Source organism: Podarcis pityusensis (assembly GCF_964106645.2).
Source record: "Podarcis pityusensis genome assembly, chromosome: 4".
Classification (NCBI taxonomy): domain Eukaryota; kingdom Metazoa; phylum Chordata; class Lepidosauria; order Squamata; family Lacertidae; genus Podarcis; species Podarcis pityusensis.
Genome location: NC_138027.1, coordinates 84366653 through 84393040, shown reverse-complemented (window position 1 = coordinate 84393040; position 26388 = coordinate 84366653). Strand labels below are relative to the sequence as shown.

The 26388-nt window shown below is 39.6% G+C and overlaps 1 protein-coding gene across 2 annotated transcripts in view; it reads left to right on the top strand.

The window, feature by feature from the left end:
* PCCA (propionyl-CoA carboxylase subunit alpha) overlaps window positions 1-26388 on the top strand; it is a 234330-nt gene that overhangs the window by 129899 nt on the left and 78043 nt on the right. For both annotated transcript variants that reach the window (XM_081003052.1, XM_081003051.1), the window contains exon 19: window positions 14126-14228. In XM_081003052.1, coding sequence (XP_080859178.1) covers window positions 14126-14228 — 103 coding nt within the window. The remainder of the gene's footprint in view (window positions 1-14125; window positions 14229-26388) is intronic.

The window sequence follows — 26388 nt, the reverse complement described above, 5'->3', positions numbered from 1 at the left end:
GCTGATCGGGCACCTGGGGTGGTGCATGTGCCCTGCGCCCAGGGGTGGGACCAGCTGGGGCAGGACGCTCCGTGGGACATCTGAGGAGTCTGCCTACCTCCTCCCACTCAGCCGCCCTATAGGTGAGGGGAGAGCGGTGGGTGGACCATTTGGGGCAGCGCGGAGCATGCGGGCACTCAAGCCACCGTGTCACTCCCAGGAGAGACGTGTGGCTTGGGCGCACTGCAGGCCCGTGGTGAGTGCCGCCCGGCATTTTGTCACCCCCCTCAGTGGTGATACCCAGGGCGGCCCACACCCACCGCACCCCCTTTCCTCTGCCCCTGTCTCTAATGATATGGTTGCAAGCAGCTATCATTTCTGGTCTGCTCATTCCATCCAAGACACCAAATGTGCATTGGCCAGTACAAACCTAGAGTTGTTCTGACCTTAATCCTTTGAACTGTTCCTAAACAAGGATATGCCATTTTATTTCTCAACCAGATCAAATATTAGAAGCTAGAAGGGGTAAGGACTGTCCAAAGGAACTAGATATTTCTCAGGAAGGTCAAATGTGTGACTCACCTATGGTATTCTATTTGGTTTATGGATGAAGTGAGATGTTAATCAAGGATTTCCCACTTATACTTTTACACTACTTTAGTGTGTTGCATTTGATAATTAGTGTATTCAAAGCAGAGGTCTGTAAATTTTTATTCAAGTTAGGGAAAATGCACAGGACACTAGGCTCTCAAGCTGTACCTGGTAGTTCCCCTTCTTTACATGTTACAAAGGTACGGTTTAATCCAGGGGTGGGCAACCAGTGACTATTACGACGTTGGATTTCTGCTTCTATCATTTGGAGCCATCATGAGAAATAGTCAGGGAAGACAGGAGTTGCAGTCTAGCAACATCTGAAGGAACACAATTTCCCAGTCTCTAATTTAAGGGGTCCTAAGTTTTGGGCCTTGTACCTCTACAGGGCCCAAACCCTTGTCTCTATGGCCCAAGATTTATCTTTCATGAATTTTTTTGCTACTGTTAAACTGAAAACTCTATAAACACATTGCTAATGCAATGGCTGTCTTGCATGCAGTAGTTTTCTATGGTGCTATCACTAACTGCAATGTTTACATTATGGTTCTCTTGGGATGAGAGAAAGGTGAGTATTGAGCTCTAGTCTTTGCTACAAGTACAGCTAAATGTCCCATTCTTCATCAGATCCACTGATGGCTTACATCTTATCACTCTATAAAACCATACAATAAAATGTTAATTAACTAAAACATCAACCAAACTACAGCAAAAAAATATAACAATGAGAATACAGCAGACCGCCACTAGCTGAGCATTTACTCAGCTGTTCACATGTTCAGTGGTTGAGCATTTTTTTACTGCAGAGCCTCTTGGACCTTTGAAACACATCAGAGATAAGGACCAGTTATCTCATCACATGCTGTCGCCTAAGCAGGCCATTTTGTGTTGGGTTGGGAGAAATAGTTGGCTCCTCATAATCTCTAGGTGCACATACTGTTTTCAGATCTCTAGTATGTTTGCTTCATTTGGCCAGGATACTTTCCTTGCCCAAGGACTGGAGCATGGGTAAAGGATTTTTTTTTTAAAAAAAACCTTTTGTTTGGTCTGGACAGTTGACCCCATGTGATGTCATACTGTAAAGTGTTTTTGAAGCTTTCAGTTATTATTTTTTGAAGCTTTCAAAAATGTGGCATCTGGTTTGAAAGAAAGGGAAGCCTTAAGAGTCCTTTGGCTCATGGAACTAGCTCTGTGGCATTTTGGATCCTGGTTGCTAAGGAAGTGAGTTTTGTATACGAGTTTTCATATGCATATTTGTAGGTGGGGGGTTGCAATTCTGAAGATGAATCTTTCCTTTGATTCTGCTGCAGGAGCTGGATGGGACATTATTGTTAGAGTACTCCTCTGCTCCCTGCAACGATTCCTAAAGCTCTTGCACACTTCATCAGTATTATTGTAGTTCTTTGGCTGCAGGATATTTGGCAGCTGTTGCACCCCACTGGCAAATCCTATTCATACTTCTTTTCTATTCACCATTGCCATTGGAGAATTGATTTCTCCCTCCTCTGCTCTAACCTTTCCCAATTCATTTTGGATTGTTCAATGTGAAACATTTTAATTTCATATCATACAGCCATTCAGCTTGCAGTCTTTTTCCTTTCCTTTTTTTTTTTAACTTGTCACTAGGGTAACAGCATAGCATGCTTCCTAAGCAATCAAGTTTTTATTTCACATGCTTAATGTTGCATTAAGCGTTTGCATTTTTGTTTAACCCCCTTAAATACTTTAAACGGTGGGTATGTTTTGCAAACTAATGTAATTTCAGTACCACGACTTTTAAAAAATGTTACCTTTTAAAATGTCAGAAGGTCAAGAGATTCATCAGCAAAATCAGAAATCGTCAACATGAATAATATTCTTCCTGTAAAATAAACAACAATTTCTAGATAGTGTATTTTACATTTCGTGTTTAAAATTAACAGTGCAATCCTATACATGTCTGCTCATACGCAAGCACCACTAGTGGACTAACTCACAAGTAAATGTGTATAGAAATGTAGCCTAAATTTGTTTAGATGGGCCACATAGCCATCAGTGCAGACTAATGTTGAGTATGTAGCTTGGAAATCTGAAACAAAAAATATTATACATCAGCTCATTAGTGGATACCTTATATGTAAAAATGTCATCCGTTCACATTTATTATATTTGTAAAAATAAGTTTTATAATTCACAGATGTTCAACTTCTTCCTTCCACTTTACCACAATCACTCCTAGTTTCCTTTAAAAATACATATTTCAAAATGGTCTTTTTGTGTAAAAATGTTAAAGTTAGCTGCTTTATGTCTTGCAGGCAAGATTATAATATTTCTTTTTTGCTAATCTGGGTAAAATAATGTTGCTACAATGCAAGAAAACTATAGTGTCATTCACAAAGTTTGAACTTGTAACATTGTTACACTAATTCTTTTGAAAAAACCTTCTGCCATGAAAAATGATATATCTGATATTGCAGTGCTAGTTTGCTTTAAATACTTGCTCTTTTTCTGTATTAATTTAAGAGAAGAATTGTCTTTCGATGATCCAGTTGCTTTATTGATACAGCCGAATGCATTTACTGGCTTTGTTTAAATAATTTTCTACGCACTATTCTGTCAATAATAGGCTTTAAAAGCCGTTTCTTCTGTTAATTTCCAAGCTCTCTTTCATTTGCTCCTAGTTTAAGTTAGAGTGAAAGCTACTTTAGGCGATTGTCTGCCAAAATGTGGTTTGGCAAGGGTTTATGACTGAATTTGGCCCAAAAGAGTCAAACATATGGTAACAGTTAATTTACTGGTACTCCTATCCTCCCGAGAACTCCTCCCGAGAGCTTACTACATTTTTATCTAACCTGTTCTAACTGAACAAGCTATTGGTCTGAAAGGTGATACGCCAGTATAGAAAGAGACCCTTAGGTAAAACTTATGTTCAGGACAGTCGTCCATATTAATTAAAGAGGCACATGACTAAATTCATGCACACCCCTTTAAAACAAACAAACCAAGGCAGGTCATCCCGGTGTTATTACCTATTGCCTGGAGACTTTGCAAACTTAATTTTAGCTTTAAGCGTAAAACTAAATACAGAGCTAAGCAAGCACCCCTCTTTATGTGTGTTTGTCTGTAAATGCTTACACACACAGATTCTTTCTGTCAAGGATGATCTCAAGTCACCTGTTGTTCTGCCAGTTACTTTCTGCAGGTGCTTGTGGTCACATATACTGCTTTTCACACGGAAACTGTCTCCTGAAGCAGTTCATCTCAGTTACAGTTTTGTACGTGGCAGGTACTTTCCGTGTATGAAAGTAAGACCCAAGCTTTCCAATGAAAAGAAAGACAAGTCACATAAGGGAAGGGAAAGGAAGGGAAGGGAAGGGGAGTGGAGGGGGGAGATAAATTTGAGAATGCCAGAATGGAGTGCTGAGTTTTTAGCAAGAACTTGCCTCCACTAGGGGATGTGCTGATCTTGTTGGTGCTCCTTGGTTTTCCTTGTTGAGAATGCATCTCAAAATCATTTCAGAAGCTCTCTTTCTAGAACTGATACTACTGAGCATGCATCTGACGGTATGGCAAGGCTAAGTGTGGTAAGATGGGGTGTAATTAGTGTTCCAGTCCCTCCTCATTAAGGTAACGGTAGGGGTAACCCTTGTTTCTTTTCGTCGTCTTTTGTTGTGTATCAGTCCAAGCTAAGCTTGTGTGTGTTTGAAGGGGATGCACTCCTAACTTTTTGATCCATAGTCTTTAAATCACATTTTAGCCTGTTCCAGATGCATTGAAAATATCCTCTGCACCACAGTGCCTCTTATTAATCAATCTCCGGCATCCTGCTTTTCCTCCTGCTCGTTGGTTTCTTTCTTTCTTTCTTTTTTTTTAAAATGATATTTATTAAAGTTTCACAGAAAAGGAATCTTGTCTATTTTATAAAAAGTAATGTTTATTTCTGTCAGCCATTTTTTTGAAAAAAATTATATATATATATATATATAGTCCCAGCACAAAGCCAAAATGGACCCTCAGGGTTGTTCATGAAATTAAATAATAACGAAACAATTAAAATCAATTTTAAAGCAGTTTCATAATATTAATAAATCCTTAGCAATTAATTTAAAATACTAACTTGATCCTGGACTACCATTGAGGAAGTCATTCATCAGTGCAAGCCTGGGCTCTTTTGGAGGGACTTAAATGGGTCTAATTACACATGCTGAGTATAGCTAATGTTGTATTGGGGTGTTCTTTTTTTAAAAAAACAACAACAACCGAAAAACTACCAATTTCCCCCTCTGAGAATATAATCTACTGTGAGAGAAGACAGGGCTCCAGCAGCCTCCCCAATTACTCAGAGTGACTTGATGGGATGTAGATTTGTTACAAACAATTAACCCCAGTGCAAAGCTTTTCTTTATCTGAAAAAAGGATGAATGCCCCCCTTCTTTATTTCAACATGAATGTTCACTTATGCAGTTCATTAATATTTGCTCTATTAGAAGATTTTGAAAATTGCTCTTTTGTCTAAAGCAGTAATTTCCAAACTTCTACCTTGGAGTAACATACACTCTCCATCAACATGCCTGTGGAGGGAACACCCATAGAACTCTCCCATCATCACTCTCCATTAGCTGAGGGTTGGCCCTAGAATACACTCAGCTCCTCCTCCTGACTGCATAATGCAGGGCAACATGCCATCTCGTGAAAAAAGATTGTCCCTGCTGCTGCTCTTCTCCTGAAGGAAATTCAGGTTCCCTCAGAAAGCAGTTTGAGGAAAAAGATCTTCTTTTTTTTTTAATTAATATTTATTAAAGTTTCAGAAAGAATAAAATCACATTATTAAACACAAAAATTTTAACAAAAACAAAGAAAAATACAAAATACAAAGTACAGAATAGAAAAAAGTAAAAAGGAAAGAAAAAAAAGAGAGAAAACAGTTTAAAATAGTTCCGTCCTTTCATAACCTCTTTTGAATTTACTTGTTTCCCGGACTTCCTCATACCTCCCTCTTTTGTATTCCAATTCAGTTTGTAAACCCAGCAATTTCTTACCCTCCTTTTTAATTCCAATTCTAAATCTTGATATATTATGCCATTAGATTTTTACCTATTTGAACCTATTTTTCCATTTCACTTAGTCTTTTTGGTCCTAGTCCTTAATCTTGATACATTTATAACTTTAAAATCTGCTCAGCTAGAAGCCACTTAACTTCAATCCAACATCACTCTAAAAGATCTTCCCCTTCTCTGTCCAGTCCTGAGCATTGGGGGCCAAGGAAATTTTAGGTAAAAGAGGCAGAGTACAGGGAAGTAGATAGAGCTTGAACAATGCCAGAGACCTTGGAGCGAAATAGCAGGCAATGCTACAGAACTGGAACTTCCTACTTGAGAATTGCATGTGCTTCCTTCATCTCACCTATATGGCTTAGGGCAGTGGTGTTCAAACTTTTCTCAAAGAGGGCCAGATTTGATGAAGTGAAGGGCCGTGGGGGCCGACCAAAGTTGTTGAGCTTCTTTCAGGATTGAAGTTGTTGAGGTTTTTTTTAGGATTTTATCCCAGGAAATAAACCGCCACAGGGGCCGGATAAAACCAACCAGCAGGCCGGATTAGGCCCCCGAAATGGATTTTGCCTGGCTTAGGGAGTAGGGAATGCTTGACTTAAGCCCTGTGGCACTCTATATCAGTTAAACGTGCTTGTGTGCGACCAGTGTTACTTATGGGTACTATATATGTTTTAAATATGATACAGTGGTACCTCAGGTTACATACGCTTCAGGTTACAGACTCCACTAACCCAGAAACAGTACCTCGGGTTAAGAACTTTGCTTCAAGATGAGAACAGAAATTGTGCTCCGGCGGCACGGGAGCAGTGGGAGGCCCCATTAGCTAAAGTGGTGCTTCAGGTTAAGAACGGACCTCCGGAACGAATTACGTTCTTAACCCGAGGTACCACTGTAATACAATTGATGCTGAGATTTCATTATACAAAATGCCTACATTTACGATAGTCCTGATTTAATAATGTATAATTCGTATAAATTTATAATACAGTGGTACCTTGGGTTAAGAACTTAATTCGTTCTGGAGGTCTGTTCTTAACCTGAAACTGTTCTTAACCTGAAGCACAACTTTAGCTAATGGGGCCTCCCGCTGCTGCCACGCCACTGCTGCACGATTTCTGTCCTCATCCTGAAACAAAGTTCTTAACCCAAGATACTATTTCTGGGTTAGCGGAGTCTGTAACCTGAAGCGTCTGGAACCCGAGGTACCACTTTGATTGTATCTAATGATACACCAGTGGGCTTCTGCTGGTGAAATGGGGCTTTTGTTTCCTCTTCTCTGTACCAAGAAATCTTGGTACAGATATCTGTTCCAGAGGGTCCCTCAACCCTCCAAAACTTGATTGTGCAGGAAGCTGGAAGGGACTGGGCAGGAAGTTCTGTTGGACGTATGGAAAACCCCTTGTGCCGCCAGAGCTTTATCACTGGGTGCAGCCAGTTAAGTTTAATGATGCAGTTGTGTGCAGGCTAAGGATTTGATCCAAAGCACTTTGAAATTCAGCATATAATATGAAAGATTTCAGTATATCTTTGGTATGAACTACTGAAACTTATTCCAGTAGAACAAAGCCTCCAAGCCTTACAGTGCTTACTTTATCCTGAAAAAAAAAAATATTTTGCCTAACTTTGTGCAAATGGAAAAAAAGGAAAATAGTTTCAAACATGCTTATTTTTAAGATTGTATAGGCTTTCACTTATGACCCAAGGCATAGGTTTTTTACATCTTTGTAAATTCAGATAGACTTGGCTGAAGTAAGCAAGTCATTGTTCGTATTCCCCATTAATATCAATAATTTCCTGTACTTCACCCCATCCTATCTTCCTTTTGTCCTTCTATTTCTTTTTAAAATCTAGCTTGAAAGCTTCTTGAAACAAGGACTATCTTTTCCAAAACTTAATTCCTTTGTGAAGCACACAGGTTGGACCCTGACTCCCACTTCTGTGAATGGAATAGTTCTTTCCGTTTATGTAAGCGACTGAGATCCAGTAGAGACCTCCTTCTGGAGCAGACCCCTGTACCACTTCTCATGGCTCTGCACCCCTCCAAAGGGGGTTTCCCGGGAGCTACAGGGAAAAGGAGGAATTGGCAAAATCCACCCCCTTTGTTTTTTCCTGCTCTTCTGAGCATAAGTCTGAATACAACCATTTATGTACAGTGGTACCTTGAACGGCTTGACTCCCAAACGCTGCAAACCTGGAAGTGAGTGTTCCTGTTTGTGAATGTTTTTCAGAAGCCAAACATCCGACACGGCTTCTGATTGAGTGCAGGAAGCTCCTGCAGCCAATTGGAATCTGCGCCTTGGTTTTCGAATGATTCCAGGAGTCGAATGGACTCCTGGAATGGATTAAGTTCGACAACCAAGGTACCACTGTATTGACATGGTCATTATGTAAATAATGGCATATTTCTCCATAGAGCAATTGCCATAACTGTTTATTAGTTGTTGTAAACCATAGTTAGCAGAAATTGTTGCTTGCAAACCAACCTCAAATGGGCACTGACACAGATTTGGACATTAAAAATATATATATTTTGACCTGAAGTCTGAATGGAACCAAAGGTGCACACTTCTTGTGGTAAATGCAGATTCATTTATGTCACATGAATGTTCGGCGTGAAGGAATTTGCATTTCCTACAAAAGTGTGCACCATTCCGTATTATTAAGTCAATTTCTGGACAGTTGTTATTTGGCCATGTTCTTCCAGTTTTAGTGTCCCTTACTATCCTGAGGAGGGTTTGGCTTTCTTGCATTTAGGTTTAAAGAGAGAGAAAAAACAGTGAGAAATCAGCCCCCTGTCCTCCATGAATAGCTGTTGGTGTGGGATAGCTACTGTTCCCATTGACTTCTGCATCAAAAAATCAAAGACTATCTTTTATATGGGCAGAAATTTAGCTAGTTTTATATAAAAGCATCTTTAAAAACTCATTCTGCAAATACTGTTGAGTAGTGGCTTTGTAAAGGTAATCTGAGGTAGCAAACCGTGGATGGTGTGCCCCATGGTTTAGTCAATTAAATATGTTGCAATCTAATTTTCTTTTTTAATGTACAGATACACTTAGTGTATTTTCTATAAGAGTGAGGAGCATATTGGGTGTGCCTGCATGTATTTATATATGATAAATAAGTGAGTAGAATATTTTCCATATTTTAGTTCTCAAAAATATGAAAGCCCTGCTTTTATCTTTTTTGTGTGTGCTGTTGAGAATCTTTATGCTGGAAAATCTTGAAAGCACTGGAGTAGTAAAAGCTACGATTTTTGTTTTGTTTGGCAGTCGGCTTCTGTTTAAAATTCCTTTAATCTATCTATTGCATGCTTTTATATTCCTCTTGATAACCGAAGGCACGATGAAGGATCCTTCTTTATATGAACTCATTCAACAAACAATGCTGAAAAATGCTTTGTCTTTTTATGCCATAAAATGGACTGTTGTGTGAACTGTTAAATTTCTATTTGCCTTTCTTGATTTCCTCCCCCTCCCCACCCCACCCCTCCTTCCTTTTGGAAGAAAACCACAATTTCTATTCTAGATCTAAAGTTTCATTAAAATTGCTTATGCCCTGTCCCAGGCATTTTAAGTGGGCCATCTGTCTAAACATCTCTCTATTTTTTTCTGATCATTTCCTCGACTTATTCATGAGCCATGGGAGGGCTTCTTTGTAGTCTCCATGTAGCTGGTTCAGCCTACCCCCACTGAATACATCTATGTGCTTGCATAACATATCTTTTCACAGTGCTGGAAATTCTCTGAACTTGGTTCAGATGAATGGCCCACTTTCTGAAGGGTTTTTCTTCCCCCCACTTCTGCTGTAAAGATTTGTATGCAGGAATTGACCTCAGTGCCTAAAGAATACAGCACATTATTCTTGATCGTTTATAGGCCTCCCGCTGAGAAAGTTATGATGAAGGATTTCTTAATTATTCTTTGACCATTAATATTGTTTTAAGTCAATATATCACTTTTATTTAGCCGCTGAAATACGTAATTGTGCAACAGGAAAAAATAGCCGCATGTATTTGCGGTGTGTCATGTAACATAGTTTTGCAATGTTGGGGTTGCTCAGATTCTTACCTGAGAGTCTGAAGACAAATTGCACTTTAATGTAGATTCCCCCACCTTAAGCTCCATACACCTGATAGTTTGAATTTTATTAAATAAATCTATACTTTTATTTTCATAACCCTTTGTGACATTAATTCATATCCCATTACGTCATCTGCAGCAGTTGCAAATGGGGGGGGGACCTCTTTGTAGCAAACTGGATATTGAGCCCCTACATGCTGATTGGCCGGTGACAATCTAAGCCTGAGTAGAGCAGCTATTTATTCTAGATTATGTGAATGAAACTTTACATTGCTGCTTTTGGTTTTTATATTGTTTAGTTTAACTACGGGTGATGTCCATCTCTTTTTTAGGCATCCTGTTTTTTCTGATGTTCTGCAGGTTCTCTAGCTGAGAATCCATTGCAGCAAGGCAAATACAAGCTGTGAACGCTGATGCTTCATACAGAAACAACCAAACCATTTGGCAGGGAGGCAAGAATGGAAGTAGCAGCATATTGTAGTTCTTTGTGCATATAAGTTCCAAGCTATGCCTATTCCAGCTAATATTTTGTATGGTTTCTCCCCACCTTTGATAAATCCCAGTGGTGTCTTGCTCAGTTAGCACCTAAAGCTGTGTCTACACCTGACTTTTGCTCCACTTCTGGATTTTAAGTGATGAACTTAGTGTTTCAGAAAATGGGCGTTATCTCACTGTCAGGATGGCCTTTTCTTCTAATAGCAGTAGTATTAGAAAATGTTTTACAACTCCTTTAATCATCGCCAACACCTTTCTGCCATTTTCCATTTCATGCTATAACTGCAGCTGTCCCTTTTTGTCTCACAAGGGGAATGAGTGCACCATCAGACCAACTTTTCCACTTTAAGCCCAGATTCTGTCAAACTATTAGTCCTAAAATTGAAGACTCTCAATTCTTCCTCCCACCACTATTAGAATATTCTGACTTTTACTGTCACCTGTTACACAGGGCAATGGGTTCTGTTTTAAAACCCTGTAAGTAGTTGACAGGGATTTTTTTTTTTACGTTGTTGTGTGTGATACTTATGATATTTTAGTTTTAATTGTAGTTACTCTTCTGATTTTGGAATCCACTTTGAAAGAAAATATTTTTTAAAAGAGGATGCAAATAAGTTAAGAAAAAAACAATACCCAACAATTTGACTCTGCATACTTTTTTTCTTTAGCAGTGTTGTGCTAGCTATGAAAAATTTTAGGGGGTTCTGTTAGTGATAGGCATAAATGGTAAGCAGGTGAGAAGACCGGCCTGTATCTACCCAAAAATCATTTAGGAATCATTTGTGAAAGTTCTGTTGACAATGAAAATGAATCAGTAATCAGAAAATTAGTGATGATTTTAAATGAGATTGTATGTATATGGCATCTCCAAAGTAAACCAACTCCAGAATCTATCAGGGAAACGTGGATTCTGATGCTACCATGGTAGCTCTATCTAAGTGAGCAAGAGTTGCAAATGCTTTGAATGGGCAGCTGACTCATTTGCTTGGCATGTCCATGTTGTTGCTCAGCTCTATTGCCTGATTAACAGTTCACAATGATTTGGCAAGTTGTTATTTGAATCATTCAACATCTGTCATGTGACATAGTAGCTATGGCTGGGGTTGTGTCTTTTTCCAACAGTGGAAAGGTTGTTCTGCTAATACTGCACATATTGTGGTAAACGTAGTGAACCAGAACTCTGGTAATAAGAAAACGAAAAATGCAACTCTCATAAACTAATGCTAGAATTGTAAAAACACACAAAGCACTGGAAATACAAAAGGCTGGTGGCAGACCCAATACAAAATGTATACCTAGTGAACTGTGCTTCATAAAAAAATAAGGATGCAGATTAATCTGTTGATGTCAGCACTAAGTTGCACAAAACACTCTTTGAGCAGATGCTGTTTCAGTGTGCTAGTAAACAAGAGTGGAAGCGAAAAAAGTTGCATAAACTTTGGTCTGAGTAGACATTCCTTCAAGCTTTCGCTGTTTAAACAAAAGGTGATTAAGGGTGATGAAAAGCATTCTTTTGTTGTCTCATAATCTAATAGTGCTAAAGAACCCAGTCTTTGAGAAATAATAAAAAAATATTTGATCGATGGATTGTAGAAACTCAAAATTGCTGGTCCTTCCCTCCATCTCAGTATTATTAATTTGCATCAGAATTCATGCAACGGAAGAGAACACAGTCAAAAAGTAAATAAATATGTTATTGACTAGGCAACACTCTCTCTGTTGGTCAAATACACACACTTTTTTCATAAGCTTGCTGTGATAAACATTGGGGAATCTTCAAAAGGACACAGGAGTCTTCACAAATGACCCCTTCTCACCCAATATTACCTGCTCTGACGAGTAGTGGCCCTCCAAAGACTCATTCAGTGGCCCTCCAAAGACTCATTCCTGCCACCTGACATAAACTGGAGATCATGTGAATTGAACCTGGAACTGCCTACACACAGAGCTTGAAATGTACCACTGAGCTATAGGCTCTATCTTCACTGCTGCATTCCCCAAAAGGTAGATTCTACATGCTTTAATTTTAGAATGGCCTTTTGTACATATGATTTGGTATTTCAGAGGAGATCACAAACGGATCGTTCTGCTCCATTCTGGTCTTGGTAAGATATAAGGTGCTCAACCTGCCATTTAACTCGTGTGAGATAGTTGTGGGCAGGTTTATCCTGATACCATTTTTTGCTTTTTACCTAAGAATCCTGAGAATAACTTTCTTTCTTTTTTCTACAAAAGTAATTAAGAATAGTAGTGTACTCTCTGGGATTATTTGAAGTATATGTCGAGAGCAGGAAACCAATAGGCTTCTGTCATAATCAAATCACCAAGCATATGTTGAGTGATAACAGGGGCATACAATCACAGGGGAAGAACTCAAGGAGAAAAGTGGCCCAATTATGGTAATGAACAGGTAGCCAAATGAAAAGGATAGGAGAGAGCACAGGGTAACAATGTGAAATTATGATTAGCGCAGTAAGCAGCTGGCACAGCCTAAGTATTGTTGTCAAATGTCTGGAACATCACGGCAGAACGCAGCTTAAGGACAGTGTGAAAGGACAAACTGCTTAGTCTGTGCATTTCTACAGGGAGTTCTTGAAATGTGTAAAGGTTGCATTGGGAGACCAGCAACTGTCTAAAACTTTCTCTTTGACAGCTTGTGATATTCCTGATTTGTATTGTGGGCTGCACCTCACTTCTTGGCTTCATCTTACTTGGTGTTGTGTGCTCTAAGAATTTATTCAGAGTTCGATTCTGTCCCCTGAAGCCTGCAGTTTCATTTACTCTCAAAGCCATTTCCCCCATCAGATATAGTTAGTGGGGCTGGATATGTTACAAACCTGCAACAAATAAATACACAAGAAACAAAGGCATTTGAAAGTGGCTTTCTACCTCCTTACCTGGTAAAATTGGAATTCCACTTTATCTGAAAACTAGTGTTTTCATACAAATCCTCAGTCAGTTTAAGATTGGTTTTTTTTTAAAAAAAATTAAACCCATCTTAATGCTAAAATATCAGCATTGCTGGATGAGGCCAAAGGCCCATTTAGTCCAGCATTCTGTTCTCACAGTGGCCAAAGGTCTATGGGAAGTCCACAAGCAGGAACTAATACTCAATATTTTTGTAATTACTTAGCGTGTTTATTTATTAGATCCCTTTCCATGGGTATGCTCAACAGCTAACAAGATTAAAACATACCTAAAGTATCTACAACAGGTCAGTACAAAATCATCTTTCATATGATGATTCTTAAACTTTCACTGAGAGCTTCATTTGTCTTTTTATGCTGTCAGTTAAGTCTTCTAGTGATGGCATCAGTGATGAATAAAGAAGGGCTGGTTTTTTAAATAATGTCCTTCCTTGACTGTTAAAACATCTTCAAGATCTGAGCAGAGATCTTGCTACCTGCAATACTTTAAACTGGTGATCTGGTATTATTGTGGATGCAAAGCATGTGCTCTATCACTTATGCCTTTCCTTATGATGTTCTTGCAGCTAAGGTTACATGTGGCTATAAATCAAATTTTCATCATACTTCAGCTACATGACTCCCTCCAAAGTTGTAATCTGAAATGTCGGGGTTCTAACATTTGTAAAAGGCTGTTACTAAATGCAAGCTATATTGCCAGGAAGCCATGTGTAGAGCGCAGAGACCTGTCTGCCTCAGGAAAATAACATGTTTGGAAGTCGGCTGCAAAAATTTTGGGGGTTGTTTTGTGTCTATGGGATATTTTTACAATATTGTTTTGCTAGGTGTTGTAAGCTGCCTTATGGGAGAGGCGGAATAAATAAACCAAGTCATCTGAAAAACTTATATGCATATAGTATATGATCCAAATCATAGTTATTATTATTTTTAAATCTTGTGATAAAAACCATGGAGAGAGCCAGTGATGAAACATGGGTTGAGGATGTTTAAAGTACTCTTATTCATCTTTCTGTTGCTTTAGGGTTTCTATTGTTCCACCTGATGCTAACAACTGGGAGCTATCAATCCAGCTGGGGGAAACAACTCACTCAGTAATAGCTTCATGTCAAGGGTCTACATTCTTGGTAAGCCGTTGTTCTCTTTTCACAAGCAGTCAAGATTTTATTATTGTTGTTTTATTGTTATTTGCCCCAAAACTAGAAGCTGAAATCCTTATTTATTTGCACACACTTCATAATGATGATAAGATGATTCTTAGCAATATGATGGTAATAAAAATGGGAAATTACTATCAGAACTGTCTAAAAATTATTACTGAATTATTGCCACATAATAAAAGCAGTCCATACACCAAGTTATTCTGTTTCAAACACTGGAATCCTTGTTTGGTGAAGACCAGTGCCTGATGTTAGATTTGGTAACACTGCAGTAGCATTTTTTTAAAGAAGATTTTGAAACTGACGTCATGAAAACAAGGTAAGTATGCACTCCAAGAAAGATGCACAAGCGGTCAGTCTCTGAGCTGTGTGCTAACACTGCATATTATTCAACAGGCTTAAGGCTACAATATGGCACAATGGAGAAAGTGTGTGTTTGTGTGTCTTTTTGCCTGGAAATGTCTGAGAACTGAAATTTCCTACTGATGAATTTTCACAGCCCGTTTGGGTGACCTTTCTATTCTAACTAGCTATTTTATGTAAGGGCAGGTCAGATTTTATGCTGTTCTTTCACACTGTATGTTATGATAAAAGCCCATTTTGAATGCAACACTAAGCCAAACTAGCATAAACAAGCAAATTTGTGGGTTCCCAGAGACAAGATTTTGATCACTTTGCTTTTACGCCCGTCTTCCTGCTGCCACGTTGCTGTAATCTAAGCCATGGTTTGGCTCATCGTTACATCTGAACCCAGGCTCATAGCTTATCTCCCCCAGAAAGACCATGAGCAGCAAGACGTAGAACAAACCTTGGCTACCAGTTTTGTGTGGAGAAAGATAAATCATGAGCGCAGTTTGAACATAATGCTGAACCAAACCATGGCTTTGCTTTGCTTGCTTTGCAGTAGGATGGGCGGCTGAGGAAAGTGAACGCAATCTCTCTGGGAAGCTGCACATTTGCACCTTCATGCTAAGCCATGGCTTGGTTTCGCATTATGTGTGAACCAGATCATAGTTTCAGGAGGGCCTTCCTCTGGTCCAAGAGGCAGGGCCTAATCTTTGCTGATTTTTTTTTAAGACACTAGACTCTTCATGTCTTCAGATCAGTCCTTCCCAGCATGCGATCAATTAGGTTTAAGCAAGAAGCTTGGGGCAAGGCAAGGCAAGCTGGCTTCTTCCTTCTCTCCTTTTCCTTGTAGTGTCTGCAGCAGTCCCATTTGGTCTGCCCTCCCCATTTCTTTTCTTCTCTTGGCCACGTACAGTATTGTACTGGTTTCAATATACAAAAGAAGAAGAGAGAAATTACAAAAGGACTTGGCTGTAAATCCCCTAGTGTTGGTGCTGACCTTTAAAGCCCTAAACGGCCTCAGTCCAGTATACCTGAAGGAGCGTCTCCACCTCCATCGTTCTGCCCGGACACTGAGGTCCAGCGCCAAGGGCCTTCTGGCGGTTCCCTTGCTACGAGAAGACAAGTTACAGGGAACCAGGCAGAGGGCCTTCTTGGTGGTGGCACCCGCCCTGTGGAACGCCCTCCCACCAGATGTCAAAGAGAACAACAATTACCAGACTTTTAGAAGACATCTGAAGGCAGCCCTGTTTAGGGAAGCTTTTAATGTTTAATAGGTTATTGTATTTTAGTGTTTTGATGGAAGCTGCCCAGAGTGGCTGGGGAAACCCAGCCAGATGGGCAGGGTATAAATAATAAATTATTATTATTATTATTATTATTATTATTATTATTATTATTATTCCTCTTGACGTGGAAGGGCACTTAACTGTTCCATATGGGGAGGTGCTCCACCTTGTTGCTTCTAAGCTACAAGTGGTGTTTTTTTTACCCACACTAATGTTTCTGGAGAAAACCTTGCAGAGAACAATGGAACTCATGTTGTCTAGACACCTTAAAAGAATAACAGTACCATAAAGATCTTAGCAGTGACCATATTTCTCCATAGTGGAATGCTTTTGTGGAGCTAAATAGTGTTAAATTTATTGTAAAGCTAATAGAGGCTAGAAGAATTTAGAAGTATAAAGAATGGCGAATCTACATACAATAGCCCAGTATTGTAAAATGTTGAATCTATCTAATTCACAGCTCTGTAATTTTCCTGCCACCAAGAGGTGGAATGTTCAGCGAGGAATAAAGGAGTAAAAGATAATTGTGCTATATTTCCATAGATGCATCCTTTTCTCTTTCTCAGTATTGATTTGGTTTACTTCTCTCTCTGCTGTGAATGTCTGAATTGGGAAACTGGAAAGCATGCTCATTTTGGTATCCTCCTGATATTTAACGTCTTGGTGATAAAGGGTTAGAGATGGCTAGCTCCAGACATCCTGTTTCCAGCCACTTGAATGTCAAGTATTCTTAACTCAGGCTACTTCTTTTAAACTGGGGCCGTTGTCTTTCTCAGAGCTGGCAAACACACCAGATGTGTTCTGAAATGGAATTAAGAACGAGTTCTCCAATGAGTTCACTTCCACAAAAGCTCACTTTTACAAAATAAACTTGAAAAATAAACACTAATAAACATTAGAAAATAATTCCATGGGCTTTCTTGACATGCATGTTAACAATTCTCTGTATATTTTAATGAACACTTAAAAGTTGTTAATGATGTCTTGAAATAGTTTTGTAATTAAGCTGAACACCTCTTCCTTACTTGGCACCTGTATTTTCCCTATTTACATAAGTCTGTTCATGGCTCCAGCAATACTCAGTGCTTTGCAGAATTTGCTTTGCATAAATATTTATAGTGTTGTGGAATATTTTCTATTTAATCAACTTCCTGTCCCTTCTCATCTTTCATGCTTACCATTTTGTTTTGGAATCTTATGTCCTCTTGTGTTGGGGTGATGACCTTTTTTGACCAGTATACATTCCAGCCATATTCTTGGTTCCCCTCCCCCTACTCTCCTGCTGTCCTTTTAAAAATGAATGGAAACCTAACCTCTTTGATCTAGGTCTCCCTGTTCACATTAAGGAGACACATGGATGCAAGAAGCAGATTCTACTGAGCTGTGTAGAAAGCTAAGGCTATAGGTGGAGCCAACCCTGTCTGTATGCAAAGCTTTGTATTTTCAGCAGCCGCTATCCTTGAGAATCCTTGCCAGTATTGCCACCGCCTCAATCTTTCCTGCGTACCTGAATGGAGGCACACAAAAATGTGGTGGAGGAGAGGCATTTGGTGTAGGAAGCTGCTATATATTATACAACAGATGATTGGCATTGCACAGGAATGCTATATTTGGAATACTGCATACAGTTCTGGTTGCCCCATCTCGTAAAAGAATACTGTAGAGCTAGAAAAGATGCAGGAAATGGAAATTAGAACCATGAAAGGACCGGGGCACAATGTCTACAGTAAAAGGATAAAGCATTGGGGGGTTTTAAGGTTTGGTGGAGGGAAGGTAAATTAGTGGGGCATGACAGAGGTTTCCATAGTTAGAATGTTTTGGATAAAGCAATTAGAGACTTGCTTCCCTCTCTTAGACCTTTTAAGCCTGGGATAGTATGGGATCATTGCCTTAAAGAAGTAGTGGCTAACCTGTGGCCCTTGAGTTTTTGCTGATAGGAGTTGTAGTCCAGCAACATCTGGAGAGTGGCAGTGATTGCCCACCCCAAAGAGTCTAGCTTCAGCATACCCAAAAGACTGCCCACTTACGTAAGGAACCCACCTGGTAGCTGAGATGAAAGCCCTTCTCCAGGTGTATTGCCAGCACAAAGCAGGCAGATAGTGATGGCAGAACATTCTTCTATGTTTCATTCCCAACTATGGAGCTTCCCAAGGGAGATTACCCTGACACCTTTGCTGTTATCTTTTATGTGTCAAGCAAAATCTTCCCTGTTCATTCAGACCTAGAATAAATTAACCACCCCACTTTATTTTCTTTGGATCCCCATACCTCAAATATATATTTTTAAATGTTTCCTCATGAGGTCTTTTCCTGCTCCTTCTGGCTGTAAAATTGTTTACCTGCCCTATAAGAGATCCCGCGTATTTCAATTGCTCAGTGTTTCTCAGAGATACGCTAACATAGCTTGAAATTTGGATGTGTACACTTTTATATTAATGACATATAAAATAACATTCAAAATACATTTCCACAAATTAAAGTCACCTTTCAAATGAAACATGCATTTTCTTCATGCATGATGACATCAGCACAGACAGATAATGGCCATTGCGCAGCTTATACATCAAACATTGCATGTAGAGCTGAAGTTATCCCTAACTCAGTGCTTTTCAGTTGAGGCTTTAGACATTCAGCAACAAATGAGTGATAAATCATGATGGGACAAGACTGCATGAGGAACATGTTTGGGTCAGGTTTTAGAAATATAGAAATTTTCAGCTGTACCAATGTTTCAGCTAACTTGGGAATTTGGTCAAATGACCAATTATACAAATGAACCCATTTCTTTCTTGCTGGATTCACTCATGCTGGCCTTCTGTTCATAGCTTTGAAACTACATGTGTGTGCAAGTGAGTGAGTATGTGTGGCCACATTGTGGGTTTTTTTGTGGTACAGGGATCTGCTTTCAAGTTACTGAACAGCAACAGCGTCAGTGTGTGTGTGTGTGTGTGTGTGTGTGTGAGAGAGAGAGAGAGAGAGAGAGAGAGAGAAATCAATATTGTGTGATCTCCATAATCGGGATCAGCAAGACAAATGTAGTTGACTTCCCTTGATTGTCTGGAAGTGAGATGGCAGAGGGCAGCAATGGCTACCATGCTTTCTCTAATTTTGTGTTATTCCACACTCCTATAGCAGCCACTTTGTGACTGGTATCCACAGTACTTTCTCAAAACGTGTCTGCTGGTCAAAAAAGGAATGCTTTGTGCTAGCTTCTGACTACAATGTGATTTATAATAACCCCATAGCATGCTGCTGCAGAGGTTTCTTCTTTCCTCTTCTGCGTGCAGTCCTGGAACACCATCTGACGATGGGGAACAGGGAATAATGCAGGTACCTATTAGGCAAAGCGACATTAAGGTCCTGTTTGCACATCACGTAAAGGAGAAACGTTTGTGTTTGAACCAAGGATTGTGATTTGATTTGTTCCACTCCAAACAAGCTATGATCTGTAACCTAGGTTCGTTTTTGGTTTAGTGATTGTGGTTGGTTTGAAGAAAAGAAGCCAGAGTCCCCACTTTGGATGTAATGTCAGACTAGGCGCATAGTTTGTTTCTTTGGCACACTAGCAGGGAGGAGCAAAGCGGCCAAGATCAACAGGTTTACCGAAAATCCATTAACTATTGTTTACCATAGTGAACTGGACCACTGTCTGGTGAATAGAAAGAATCGCAGTTGCCAGGGTGTGGCTGGGAGCGGCGGTGAGTGGAGGCTGGGATACAAAATGAACGCTCTAGGCACAATCCATTTAGAAAACATTCTGCACAAGCTTTGCTGAAATTAATGGGAGCAGCACATAGGCGTATGAGGTGGATTGAGACCATTTATTTTTAAGACCGACAAGATAACTGTGAGCTCCTTTTGCTGGCATAGCAGCAGTAGTTATCTTTATCAGCATGTTGAGTGCTGTATGGAGAGGCTAGACATGAATCAACAGAAATAGTAGTTAGCTCTGTGTGTCCTGTTTGCTGCCACTTCATTTTTAGCTGATTTATTTGATTTGAGCACATGCGATGTGCTGGATTACTTCCTTTTGCATCAGCACCTCTGAAATTCAGGCTTAGTGGGAAGATTTCTAGGAGCAACGCTGCCCAGGCTTGCTTTCTTCGCTCCAAATTTCATTGCCTTTCTCAGGGCAAGACAGGCTTATTAACATGACTTTAATATGGCTCTTAATGCTCTATAAGGAAAAAGAAAAGAAAATAACGCCGCTGTAGTGGCTAGATGTGACTAACTGTTTTGATGTAGTCTTTTCAAAAGACTAGACCAGAGCTTCCCTTTTTGAAATGTGTAAAGCAGTATAGACGCAGCTTCTCAGATGGATCTAATTAGTCCTTCATAGGGGCTGGATGTCCGTTTGTTGCAGCTGAATTCTCATTTCACTCACCCATAACTAGAAACACCTCGCTTCAAACACATTTCTTCAAAGAAAGAAGGGTTTAGGGTTCCATGTTTTACTGCTTTTTGATGTCTGTTTCCCTTTAACAGAGAAGACCTTATGTTTATACAACTGTTGTTATTAAGGAAACATAGCTTTGTTCAGAAGAATTCATTTTGTATCCGTATTTGACTGTTTCTAAGAGTGGAAGATCTTGCTACTCTAGACTGTGCGGGTAAGCTTACATGTCCCTCATACAATAAGCTCATTTACTAGAAAGACAAGTCTTCGTACAGTATCTGGATGAGAAGAAAGATTAAACAGTGCAGATTTTAGGGCTTATAAAACTTGAAGAAACAGTATTTTTAAATGTGATTTTAGTATCGCTATTCATTAAAGGTGAGATCTCTACCCAGTAGGCAATATGAACATTTGAAACTAACTTGTGCCTAGTCCGATCTAATCTAATACTATAGCTGCAGATCTCTAGAGCTTCTAACAGAAGTCTTTCCCACCCTGTCTCGTAGAAGTCACTGAGGATTGTACCTGGGACCTTCTGAATACTAAGCATGTGCTCTCACACGATGATCTATAGCCCCCTTTCTCATAGTTTTAAGTTTTGTGTTGGTGGAGCTTTTAAGATCCAAAGTGTATGTGATGGAGGCAAACTGGTGTTGTTGAACATCGATCTACCTTGTTCATGGGCAAAGGAAGGTGACGTGGGGTGGAATGTAAATGAAAGGAGAAAAGAGGATCCATGGCCTGGAGGTACTGAAACTTCCCACCTCTCAACTTCCGTGGACTATCTCCCAATGTCTTCTAACCTCAGCTGGGCAGGTGCAAACATGGGGGAAGGGTCAGATTCCCTGTCCCTTGTGGTTCCTCAGTTGCTCCTTGCTCATCAACACTTTCCGTGCAAGTGTGGAAAATCTGCATTTAAAGTTTTTCTGGTCTAGTACCATAGCATAGTTTGGCTTGAATGTCAGGATGTGTATCAAGATTTGTGCCCATTTTTATCCCAGGATTCCTTGGTTTCCCAGCAGAAGCTCGCCCGTTTTCCACTACAGTGGTACCTCGGGTTAAGTACTTAATTCGTTCCGAAGGTCTGTTCTTAACCTGAAACTGTTCTTAACCTGAAGCACCACTTTAGCTAATGGGGCCTCCTGCTGCCGCCGCGCCGCCGGAGCACGATTTGTGTTCTCATCCTGAAGCAAAGTTCTTTACCTGAGGTACTATTTCTGGGTTAGCGGAGTCTGTAACCTGAAGTGTATGTAACCTGAAGCGTACCACAAGGTACCACTGTAATTGAAGTGTAATGCTTCTGGGTACTAAATGTAAGAAGAAGAAAAATCCTGAAAATTACAGAAAATCTGGTATTCCATAATCTAATATTTGGTATGACATTGTCCCTCCTTGTTTTTCATTAGGCACAATGTAAAATAAAATGAAATGATTTTACAAGAGTATTTCTGAAATTCTCTTTTTAGTCTTTTTCAGTACTAGAAACATCACTTTTCTTTGGGACATCAAAGCTCATTCTCTTAAAATAATATTCACTTCATGAGTAGAACACCTTATGGTTCAAGAACTGCAAAGCTAAAATACAGTCAAGTGTCCACACTTTGTTTTAAAAGAAGCCTTCCTTTAGCAGAAGCATTCTTCAACCTTGCTAACTCATATAGCTAATGTGAGAGAACAGGAAATGGTGCAGCAACCGCATTCACTTGATAAATATAAAGGAGCATAAGGAGAGGCCTTGGAAGAGCTCTACTGGATCCGATTAATGGTGCATCTAATCTTCAACATGACCTCGTCAGCCAGATGTTTCCAGGAACACAATGAAGACACCCCCATTGTTTCCCCCGAGCAACCAGTAATTTTCAAGCATCTCTCTAATAATTTTATTCATGTTTTTGTACACAGCCCTGGACTCTTCTGAGAAACATTTTAAATAAAATAAGAACGATGCATCAATTTGAAAGGTTAAGTAGTTCTTTAGGACTGAAGCCTTGGTCTTGCCTTCTTTCTGCCTCATCCAAGGAGAAAGAATGGCGCTTTGTGGATGTTAAAAGAGTGGTCAGTTCTCTATTTTGGAGAAGAAAACAAACTTGAATCTTGTTAAGAGCAGAAGAAGAGCACTGCTAGATTATGCCGACGGCCCAACTAGAGCAGCATCCTGTCCTCACAATAGCCAACAGGTTGCCCATGTGAAGCCTGTAAGCAGGAGCTGAGTTCAACATCACACTTTTTGCTTCTGATTCCTAGCAACCGGCGTTTAGAGGCATAGTGCTTCTGACAGTGGAGAGAGAACATAACCATCATGCCTAATAGCCACTGATTGCATATCTGATGGCCAGCTTTCTTGGAGTTCCAGGGTTTCTACTTCCACAGTGATTAATTGGATGAGTGATTGGATTAGTTTGGCTTATTAGTACCAGGGTCATTTCCCACCAAAAGACATTACAATTCATTCCTCAAGGAGTTCTGCTGCTTCCACAGCTTTAGGACAAGCAGTTCTCTGAAGATCTGCACATACATTCATTAGCACCATTGTCTTCTCTAATGCAGCCTTTGGTTAATGTGTTTTCCAAAAAGTAAAGACCACACCGGGCTGGAATCATTGGGGAAAGGAAATTGAACTTAGCATAGTATTTTAATTCTGAAGGACTGTGGATGGGGAAAGTCTTTCCATCTCACTCATACACACAAAACAGACAGCAGCTACACACCCGAAGACACACATACATAAACCCACATGCCTGCCCCCTGCGCGCGCATGCGCGCGCGCACACACACAGGTTGCAGATAATGAACAAGGGACGGGACAGCTATCCTGGTACTAGGATACAGGTTCTCACTCTTCCCACGCACAAATCATCACCTGGTGAGCCACGCAAGGCTCTGTACCCTGATCTTGGTGCCGGGATGGGCAGAGAGGCTTCAACATTGCGGCCCCACCCCAATGATAAAGATGATCTGATGAGTGGGCGCAAGCAGCGGTCTCTGTCCCAATCCTGTATGTGTCCGTCCCTCCCTCCCGAAAGTTATTGCCAAGCACTGTGAAAGTGCTCCCACAGTGAGGAAGCAGCATTGAATAGTATTGGTAAAAATTTAAACTTGCCACTGCCAAATTGCCAAGGGGGTGGGGTCTTGAATAGGTCACAAAAATGTCTTGAAGGGCTAAATATGTCCCACAGGTCAGATACCCCAGACATATACCATTGGGTGTTTTTTTTAATTATTTATACTTCTATTAAAGCTAGGGAGCTTTCTTCCAGGCTGTAATTGGGATGCCTTTTTGCCTTGTTACAAACTAATCTATTTACTCTGATTAATCATGTAAAAGATGTATCCTTATTTGATTTTTGATTATGTTCTGCCCAGCTGCATGTCACATACAGAGTGGCCAAGTTTCTTAGCTGCACAGAAGCTTAAGAAGGCACATTGATGAAAACGGGGCAAACCGTAAAGTGATTTATGTGAACTAATTATTGCAGTATTACAGCTTCCCTGTATATAGTTATTCAGCAAATAGCAGTTGTGAGTTATTTCATGATAGCTTTGTATGTTCGCTGCTGATTGCACAGTAAAACTTGATTTTCTGTGAAAGAAGTGAATGTATGCAGCCTAGCTATACTATGCATGTTAAAGTCAGTCTGTGATAACTGTGGAGTTTAAGAAGGGGGTCTGAACCCTGAAACCTGCTATAGCTGTTTCTTTATGTACGCAACAACAGCAGCAAGAATACTCATCGCAAAGTATTGGGAAGACACAAGAGCTTCCCACACTGGAGGAATGGCAGATGAAACTGATGGACTATATGGAACTGGCGGAAATGACTGGTAGAATCCGTGACCAGGGAGAAGAGTCGGTGGAAGAAGATTGGAAGAAATTTAAAGATTATCTACAGAAACATTGCAAAATTAAAGAATGTTAGAGTGATGATGGATTGAAATTAAGTGGTTTCTAGCTGCACAGGCGTTAAAGTTATATATAGACTAAGATTAAGGATTAGGCATAAAAAGGTTAAAAGAACGGAAAACTGGCTATTAATAGATAAGAATTTAATGTTATATCATATTAAGATTAAGGATTGGGATTAAAAAAGAGGGAAAGAAATTGCTGGACAAACAAATTGAACTGGAATACAAAAGAGGGAGGTATGAGGAGGTCCAGAAAATAAGTAAATTCAAAAGTGGTGATGAAAAGGTGGTATTGTTTTTAACTGTTTTTTTTTTCTTTTTCTTTTTTTTGTATTTTGTATTGTGTATTTTTGTATTGTGTTTTTTTTTATTTTTACTTTTAATTCTTTTTTACTGATGTGTCCTTTTTTTATCGGAAACTTTAATAAATATTATTAAAAAAAAAGAAAAGAAACCTGCTATTGCTGATATAAGCACATACTCTCACCTGAGAAAAAGTTTTATGTTTTCACTTTTTAAGAGCAGCATATACTGCGCCAAATTTGTGCTGCACCCATGGTCTTCTGCATCTTAGGCAATCTTTTTTAGGATTGTCAACCTTAGTGAAAATTGCAAGTGAGCATTGCCGATCAGATCTAGCACTCAAAGCAATTTCATCTGGCCCCAGCATATGTAGCAGAATTTTCTTTAAGGTATGGTCAAATAAATTGCTTTTAATGTTATTTCTCTCTGGATTTTGTATGTAATGGCCCAGCTGTTTCATAAATGTAAAGTCCTTAAATGTGATGGGCGACATGTCTATTACAGAGTCTAACAATCCATGAGCAATTTGGTTGTGTGGCAGAAATGTTCTTTTAGCTCTCAGACTATTGTTGGAACAATAGAATAACTTCTAGAACTACAAGAGTTGTCCCTTTATCTATATTGGTCTCAAATGTCATTTGGCAATGAGAAACTTGATCAGTTCTTCGTGAGCAAAATAAATGTTTCACTTTTTTCTACAAATCACCAGCGGTTCAATGCAGTTTTCCATTTAAAAAGAAGAAATAAGTAGTGAAAATAGCATACCCTTGACTTACCAGAGAGCATTACTATTACAAAGAAAATAATAATGAGTTGTCAGCAGCCAGTGTGATTGCATTTGCTGTTTTGGAGAAATATTAAATGAGAAGTATTACCTACAAACGAAGCATTTTAAGACAGCTTCAGCTACATCAATGTAGAAACAAAACAAAAACAGGATATACCGTAGTTTGTAGATGGTTTCACCCTGTGATATACCCTGAATATTCATCATTATCCAGAAGCAGGTAGGAAGAGAGTAGTGAGTCAATAAAATATTGCTCTGAAACATTAAATATAACATTATAGCTGGCAATTCTTTATCGGGATGAATTGATAGCAAAAAAGTAACTAATAGGCTAGATCAAAAGAAGTGTCAGGAATTAATGTAGAGAAGAAGAAAGCAAAAGAGACAAATAATAGAGTAGGTAGTAAGTGGAGGATTAGCATAAGTATAAGGAGTAATTTTTTCTGGGTCAGATGAAAAGAAATAGAGAATAAGTGTTATACGAGGTGTAGGGAGTAGCTTCAGGATTAAAATGACACCTATTTAAGGGTCATACAAAATCCAGGAGATGGGCATGATTTGTGTTATCTGTCATTATCCGTAGACCTTCATAATAGTTCTACTGAAATAGTAGCACTAAAATTTGCCTAATGGGCTCTTAAAACATATTTCAGCACTGTTTGTTAGGAATGATTCAACTTCTTTTTTCTTGTGGTAACCCTGTAAAGTTTGCTATAATTTCTATTTAACCAATGGAGGCTTAAGAATCACATTGACCATTGTCACCAAGAGTCTGTTTTTTGATGGCAGACATTTGAACTGGAGTGTCCTGTGTTCGTATTCTTCATTTTGTTTGCATAATGCTTTCTGTGTACTTGTTGTTTAGTTGTTTAGTCATTTAGTCGTGTCCGACTCTTCGTGACCCCATGGACCAGAGCACGCCAGGCACTCCTGTCTTCCACCGCCTCCCGCAGTTTGGTCAAACTCATGCGGGTAGCCTTGAGAACACTATCCAACCATCTCGTCCTCTGTCGTCCCCTTCTCCTTGTGCCCTCCATCTTTCCCAGCATCAGGGTCTTTTCCAGGGAGTCTTCTCTTCTCATGAGCTGGCCAAAGTATTGGAGCC